Source organism: Ascaphus truei, chromosome 7 (assembly GCF_040206685.1).
Source record: "Ascaphus truei isolate aAscTru1 chromosome 7, aAscTru1.hap1, whole genome shotgun sequence".
In the NCBI taxonomy this organism is placed as follows: domain Eukaryota; kingdom Metazoa; phylum Chordata; class Amphibia; order Anura; family Ascaphidae; genus Ascaphus; species Ascaphus truei.
In genome coordinates, this window is record NC_134489.1 from 17442644 (window position 1) to 17450477 (window position 7834).

Here is a 7834-nt window from a genome sequence, read left to right on the forward strand (position 1 = left end):
TCTGCATTAGGATATTTTTAAAACTGGCGAGATTGAGGTTCTCGCCAGCCGCGAGGCGAGTTTTACAAATAGAAAAGAAAAATTGGCGCGTTTTTCGGAACTCGCCATTTTCTGCTGCTTTCTGCGCGATTTTCTCCAAAAAATGGCGAATTTCGAAATAGCGCTGCTCTCTGCATAGGCCCCTTAGTGTTTAGTAAATGTGGCCCTCTATAACCATTTTTAAATCTAATTTTCATACTAAACTTTACGACTCCAATTCCATAAACTATAAATATGTCTTTCCTGTGCTGAGAAGAGTTCAGCCCCATTTAAACGAATGGGACTAAAATATTCTCCATAGTGAACAAGTGGCTTCACAGCATATTAACCTTTTCACTGGCTTATGAAGTACCCAGAAGGGTATGGTCGCCAAGGGCCCTTGTGCCATTTGGGCCTCTTTTTGCTTGTTTTCTAGGGGCAGATCGTGTTCACCGCTCGAGGGTAATTGGAACGAAGGTAGAGCCCCCTCCGCTTGGGTCACCGAGGAGCAGGGGGGGTTTGATTGGCACAGACGCGATCACAGGTCGTGATCCTGGAAGTCCAGTGGCACTAGGATGCTCCCAGGCTTCCCATATCGTAAAATAAGCTCCTACAACACCTAGTCTGTAGAATTAAAGTGTCTGTAACTTTACTGCAGGTTGTTTCTTTACAGGAACATCATTTTTTTTAATACATTTTCTTTATTAAAGCAAAATAAAACAGATTCTTCCAGCGGCCCAGGAATCCCTCTTCCCAGATAATGCTACATGCAGCGCACAGCATGCATCTATAAAGTTGATACCCATCCTTCATTTCATCCTTAAATAAACCGGTTTGCTTTTTTTTGTTAACAAAAGGAAAAAAAATGATTTGTATAAACCCTCAAGTAGCAAATATAGAAAAATAAGATCCTTTTTTTCTGCAAAAGAAAAAAAAAACATTTAAACCATCCAGAAATGTTCCCTTTTTAAACTTAGTTTTTTTTTTTTTGGCTCGATTTGTGTATTTTCTCCACCAAAATGGTTTGTAATATTAAGATCATGCTAAAAAAAAAAATAATGTTTCATGCGCTTAGAATCTTCTGAAAATACACAGCAATAGCTTTTGTTCCCCTTAACTCTTTCGGGGGCCGGGTGGGCTAACTTAATAGGATGGCTTAAACTTGGGTGTCTTTTGCTACCAATTTTCTTCAATTTCCTTGCATTGGGGGTCAGTACTTTTGATTAAGAAACCTAAAAAATGGTTTCAACTTGAATGAACAAGTTCCTGTGTGTGCTGGAATGTTACAGATTGATGGATTTCCTGGTGCTAATAAAGTCACGCTATGGCAGAGAGAATGGAAATCCGGTAGTAACAAGACATTTTGTCATCGGCCTACAGTTTTGTCACAGTATGGTCCAGCATTGGAGAAGTTCCCTTTGGTAAACACTGTATCCCATCTCTCAGTGCTTTGGCTTCACCATCCCTACCCTAACCTATACGTTGGTACCCTCGTCATCAATAAACCTGATGATGTCGCCCTGTGAGTCGCCGGATGTACTCCGGACAAGCTCCAGGGCAGCGGGAGAAGATGTCTCTCTGTAGTCCCTTGACACCAGTCCCAAGAAATCAGCCATTTTGTCCTTTAAGGAATCAGAGTCTGGAGGGCGGCAGAATGACCTTGTGGATGGTAAATTAGGGCTGGCCCGGGCCTCATCCTGCCGCCCGGGTGGGGGATGAGGAGCCATCACTGGGGATGACTTGCTGTGGGGAACCTGGCCCATGTGGTTGAGTTGCATCTGGGGTAAGTAACTATGGCAAGGGGACAGAGTTTGGTTCACAGTCACAGGGCCACAACTTCGGTGGGGCAGGTGGTGGTGACACGAATGTCTGAGGAATGAGTCCAAGGAGAGGGATGGGTGGACGTTCTTGCTGCCCGGGGTTCCGGTTGGTAACTCAGCTGGTTGTGCAGGTGGAGAGGGCTGAGAAAAGGCCTCCAACCACGTGCTGCTGGACTTTGTCACGCCTGCCGGTGTCTGCGTGGTGAAGGCAGGCCCAACCAGGCTAGGGATAGTTCCTTGGGACTGTAGGCCGCTGCAGAAACCGCTGCTGTTGCTATAAGTGTTGTTGAGACTGGGGGTGAGGAGCCCAGCAGAGGGTGATGGGATAAAGGCCTGGTTAAGCAGCACAGGCCTCAGTAGCTGCAGCATCTCATTCAGGTCCTTGCTCAGCTGTGTGACTTGCTGGGAGAGGCTCGTCATCTGAGAGTAAGGGACCGTACAAAGGTAAAAGTCAGCACGTTGGAAGGCGACCAGACAAGAAATTCTATAACCTGAAATACTACTGTAATACTGATCATTGATGGGAGAAACTCTCCTGACTTAAAGTAGCAGTCCAACCTGCCATTTTCCCACTTTAATATGCGCATCAATACAATCCAAACAATAAGTAATTAGTTAAGTTGCCGATCGATCGGCGAAGATTCGACTCGGGGGTTCACTATATGGCTGTCAGTGCAGCAGAAGAGGACCAAAGAAGCAAAGTTCTGTGGGGAAGATCATGTGACCAGGCAGTCACTAGATACAATTGGTGCACTGCTAGAGAGAGGGCAGGGCTCAAAAATGGGTGTGCCAGAGCCTGTTTCCGAAGGGGAAGGAGATGTGACTTTGTAAATTGTTGCTATAGAAACAAAATGCTTGTTACATTATAATACATTAAAAACGTCATTCAAAGTTTTTTTTTTTTTAAAAATGCTACAAGTATTTTTTATAGTACAGAACTGATTTTTTTTTTTTTTTTAAACACACGTAGGCTATTGCTTGGTCTGCAGCTTTAACAGAGTAACATAGTAGATTAGGTTAGAAAATAGGCCAACTCTTTCAACCTTTTGTTACATTATAATTGAAATGGTCATTTCCCAATGTACCTATTCATTCAAAGAAAAGGGTTTTTCAGATCGCATTCCTTACTACAGTAACTAAGTTACAAAAGTTGTGGAATGCAGTTTTAATTTCGGCAACATTTGGTAGTTATTCAAAATGTATATACTTATACTAGATTTAGTTTGTAGATTTCATCCTATATCTTCAAGGTTAAGTTATTAATGTTCTGCATTATTATCCTACTTATTTTAAATATGAATACAATTGTTCAAAAACGTTAGTCATTTGGATTTGCAAACAAAAGTACTGCTACCCCAATACTATCCTATATTCGCCTTGCCTGCGTCTCTCTCCAACGTTTTACAAATTAAAAAAAGTTTTTCCATCTAAACTTTTTTGGGTGAATTTGACCAAACTTCGCCAGAGAAGAATCTACCCTCAAATATGTGGGGGTCGATAAGAGAGAAAAAAAAAAACATGACTAAAAAGTTTGGCTTTCGGTGAATTTCACAAAGTTGGATGTAAGGTTTGCAACATCTCAAGGCAAGTTTGTTCTGATCTTGTGATGCAACTTTGCACATCTAAAATATGACGGTTGTGGATATAATTCACAGGTTAATAAAAGAAAATGGTTGCACGTGCTAATGTTTTATAGTATAACACACACTAGAAAACCTGCAAATACTTATTAGGTTCGACTCGCAGGAGCGCTCAACTCCTGTCCTCAAGGGCCAGCACCAGGTCAGGTTTTAAGGATATCCCTGCTTCAGCACAGGTGGTTGCGCCAACGACTGAGCTACCTGTGCTGAAGCAGGGATATCCTTAAAACCTGACCTGGTGCTGGCCCTTGAGGAGTGGAGCTGGCCGCCCCAGGGTTAGACAGTGAGTAGGAGTTCTTACCTCTTGATTCAGTTTCACAATGCTCTCCTCGTGTCCGAGTTTTCTCCTGTGGGAAATGAGAGGGAGACACTAGTTATCTTTCTGCAGACATCAGCATATTAAAAAGGTGCAATCCCACGCAGCAGGCCAGGGGGGAAAAAAGCATTTCGTTTGAGGAAGCCAATATGATTGCTACATTCTGAACTAATCTAACCAGAGTAAAAGCAAAGATTTGGCTTCTTTTGTTTCTCTGGGAAAGTAATTGCAAATTGTATTTCTTAGGGGCCTCTGAATTGGGAAACCTTTGTCAATGAAGTGTATTCTTCATGCTTAGCTCACCCTGTCCTTATCAGAGAGAGACGATAAAGGGAGGGGAGAGAGGGGGCTTTGACCCTGCAAGATCTTGTTGAACACACACAGTGACATTAGACAGAAGGGAGTAGCCAGAGGAGATCAAAGCCCTTCCAAGTCTCCGCTCAACATGTTTACAAACAAACATACCTAATAGGTGTCCGATTTTTGTATAACAACAAAAAAGGTGTCAATGTCAATCATTCAGATATCCCCTCTTAAATAGGTCACCAGCATTAGCACATTTTGTCCTTGATGGAACTGCCTCCTTTTAAGCTTGTTGGTTATAGTGTGGGAGAGGGATTGGGTGGGTGAGTGAGAGGGGAGGAAAGGTGAGAGAGGAGGGGAATTAGGTGAGAGAGGGGATTGGGTGGGTGAGAAAGAGGGAGGGGATTGGGTGGGTGAGAAAGAGGGAGGGGAGGGGATTGGGTGGGTGAGAAAGAGGGAGGAGGAGTGGTTGGGTGATAGGGAGGGGGATTGGTTGGGTGAGAAGAGGGAGGGGGATTGTTGGGTGAGAAAGAGGGAGGGAGGGGGATTGGTTGGGTGAGAAAGAGGGAGAGAGGAGGGGGATTGGTTGGGTGAGAAAGAGGGAGAGGGAGGGGGATTGGTTGGGTGAGAAAAAGGGAGAGAGGGAGGGGATTGGTTGGGTGAGAAAGAGGGAGAGAGGGAGGGGGATTGGTTGGGTGAGAAAGAGGGAGAGAGGTAGGGGGATTGGTTGGGTGAGAAAGAGGGAGGGAGGGAGAGAGGGAGGGGGATTGGTTGGGTGAGAAAGAGGGAGAGAGGGAGGGGGATTGGTTGGGTGAGAAAGAGGGAGAGAGGGAGGGGGATTGGTTGGGTGAGAAGAGGGAGGGAGAGAGGGAGGGGGATTGGTTGGGTGAGAAAGAGGGAGAGAGGGAGGGGATTGGTTGGGTGAGAAAGAGGGAGAGAGGGAGGGGGATTGGTTGGGTGAGAGGGAGAGAGGGAGGGGGATTGCTTGGGTGAGAGGGAGAGAGGGAGGGGGATTGGTTGGGTGAGAAGAGGGAGAGAGGGAGGGGGATTGGTTGGGTGAGAAAGAGGGAGGGAGAGAGGGAGGGAGAGAGGGAGGGGGATTGGTTGGGAGAGAAAGAGGGAGAGAGGGAGGGGGATTGGTTGGGTGAGAAAGAGGGAGAGAGGGAGGGGGATTGGTTGGGTGAGAAAGAGGGAGGGAGAGAGGGAGGGGGATTGGTTGGGTGAGAAAGAGGGAGAGAGGGAGGGGGATTGGTTGGGTGAGAAAGAGGGAGAGAGGAGGGGGATTGGTTGGGTGAGAGGGAGAGAGGGAGGGGAATTGTTGGGTGAGAAAGAGGGAGAGAGGGAAAGGGATTGGTTGGGTGGGAGGGTGGGAGGGGGATTGGTTGGGTGGGAGGGTGGGAGGGAGGGGGATTGGGTGGGAGGGGGATTGGGTGGGAGGGTGGAGGGAGGGGGATTGGGTGGGAGGGTGGGAGGGGGATTGGGTGGGAGGGTGGGAGGGAGGGGGATTTGGAGGGGGATTGGGGTGGGAGGGTGGGAGGGAGGGGGATTGGGTGGGAGGGTGGGAGGGAGGGGGATTGGGTGGGAGGTGGGAGGGGGATTGGGTGGGAGGGTGGGAGGGGGATTGGGTGGGAGGGTGGGAGGGGGATTGGTTGGGTGGGAGGGTGGGAGGGGGATTGGTTGGGTGGGAGGGTGGGAGGGAGGGGGATGGGTTGGGTGGGAGGGAGGGGATTGGTTGGGTGGGAGGTTGGGAGGGAGGGGGTTGGTTGGGTGGGAGGGAGGGGGGTTGGTTGGGTGGGAGGGAGGGGTATTGGTTGGGTGGGAGGGAGGGGGGTTGGTTGGGTGGGAGGGAGGGGTAGGTGGTGGGTGGGTGGGAGGGGGGTATTGGTTGGGTGGGAGGGAGGGGTATTGGGTGGGTGGGGGGTGGGGGGGTGGGTTGGGAGGGTGGGGGATTGGGTGGGAGGGGGGGGATGTTGGGGTGGGAGGGGGGATTGGGTGGGGGGGGGGGGTGGGTGGGGGGAGGGGGTTGGTTGGGGGGGGGGGTGGGTGGGGAGGGGGGGGTTGGGGTGGGGGGGGGGTGGTTGGGTGGGGGTGGGGTGGAGGGGGTGGGTGGGTGGGTGGGGGTGGGGGATTGGGGTGGGGTGTGGTGGGAGGGGGGATGGGTGGGTGGGTGGGGAGGTTGGGGGATTGGGTGGGTGTGAGGGGTGGAGGGGGATTGGGTGGGTGAGAGAGGGAGGGTGGGGATTGGGTGGGTGTGAGGGTGAGAGGGGATTGGGTGGGGTGTGGGAGTGTGGGGGATTGGGGTGGGGGGAGTGGGTTGTGGGGGGGGGTGGGGTTGGGTGTGAGGGGTGGGGGGGGTTGGTGTGGGTGAGGGGAGGGTGGGGTTGGGTGGGTGAGGGGTGGGGGGGGGTTGGTGTGGGGTGAGGGGAGGGGGGTTGGGTGGGTGGTGGGGGGGGGGTTGGTGGTGGTGAGGGGGGGAGGGGGTTGGGTGGGTGAGGGGGGGGTTGAGTGGGTGGGGGGGGAGGGGGTTGGTGGGTGGGGGTGGGTGGGGTTGGGTGGGTGGGGGGGGATGGTGGGTGAGGGGGGGGGATTGGGTGGGTGAGGGGGGGGGTTGGGTGGGTGGGGGGGGGGTGGGTGGGTGAGGGAGGGGGTTGGGGGTGGAGGGTGGGGGTGGGGGGTGTGGGGGGGGGTGGGAGGGTGGGAGGGTGGGGATGGGGGGTGGTGGGAGTGGGGGGTTGGGGGGTGAGAGGGAGTGAGGGGGATTGGGTGGGTGAGAGGGAGAGAGGGGGATTGGGAGGGTGTGGGTGTGAGGGGGTTGGGGTGGGTGTGTGGGAGAGGGGGATTGGGTGGGTGGAGGGTGAGGGGGATTGGGTGGGTGTGAGGGGGTGGGGGGGTTTGGGTGGGTGAGAGGGGTGGAGGGTGGGTGTGTAGGTGTTGGGGGGGGTGTGGGTGTTGGGGTGGGGTGGGTGTGTGGGTGGGGTTGGGGGGTGGGTGGGTGGGGAGGGGAGGGGTGATTGGGGGGTGAGTGGGAGAGAGGGGGGTTGGGTGGGTGAGGGAGAGAGGGGGTTGGTGGGTGAGAGGGAGGGGGGTGGGTGGGTGAGAGGGAGGGTGGGATTGGGTGGGTGAGGGAGGGAGGGGGGATTGGGAGGGAGGGGAGGGTGGGGGATGGGGATGGTGTGGGAGGGGTGTGAGGGTGAGAGGGGGATTGGGTCAGTGAGAGGGAAGGAGTGGGATTGGGAGGGTGAGAGGGAGGAGGGGGATTGGGTGGGTGAGAGGAGGGGGATTGGGTGGGTGAGAGGGAGGGGATTGGGTGGGTGAGAGGGAGGGGGATTGGGAGGATGAGAGGGAGGGAGGGGGAGAGGGAGGGTGAGAGGGAGGGAGGGAGGGGGAGAGGGAGGAGGGGGATTGCGGTGGGTGAGAGGGAGAGGGGGGATTGGGTGGGTGAGAGGAGAGAGGGGGATTGGGTGGGTGAGGGAGAGAGGGGGATTGGGTGGGTGAGAGATAGGGGGATTGGGTGGGTGAGAAAGAGGGAGGGAGGGGGATTGGGTGGGTGTGAGAGAGGGGGATTGAGGTGAGAGGGAGAGAGGTGGGTTGTGGGGGTGAGGGGGATTGGGTGGGTGAGGGAGGGGGATTGGGTGGGTGAGGGAGATTGGGTGGTGAGGGAGGGGGATTGGGAGGTGAGAGGGAGGGGGTGGGTGAGGGAGGGAGGGTGAGAGGGAGAGGGGGATTGGGTGGGTGAG

General features: G+C 53.1%; 1 protein-coding gene across 1 annotated transcript in view; it reads right to left on the reverse strand.

Moving 5' to 3' along the window:
• Positions 1-665: 665 nt before the first annotated feature.
• Positions 666-7834, reverse strand: part of LOC142498758 (voltage-gated delayed rectifier potassium channel KCNH8-like) — a 375271-nt gene continuing 368102 nt past the window's right edge. Inside the window, exons 14-15 of the mRNA XM_075607124.1 lie at positions 3780-3803; positions 666-2258 (exon numbers count right to left, since the gene is read on the reverse strand). Of these exons, the coding sequence (XP_075463239.1) occupies positions 1494-2258; positions 3780-3803 (789 nt within the window). The 3' untranslated portion in view covers positions 666-1493. The remainder of the gene's footprint in view (positions 2259-3779; positions 3804-7834) is intronic.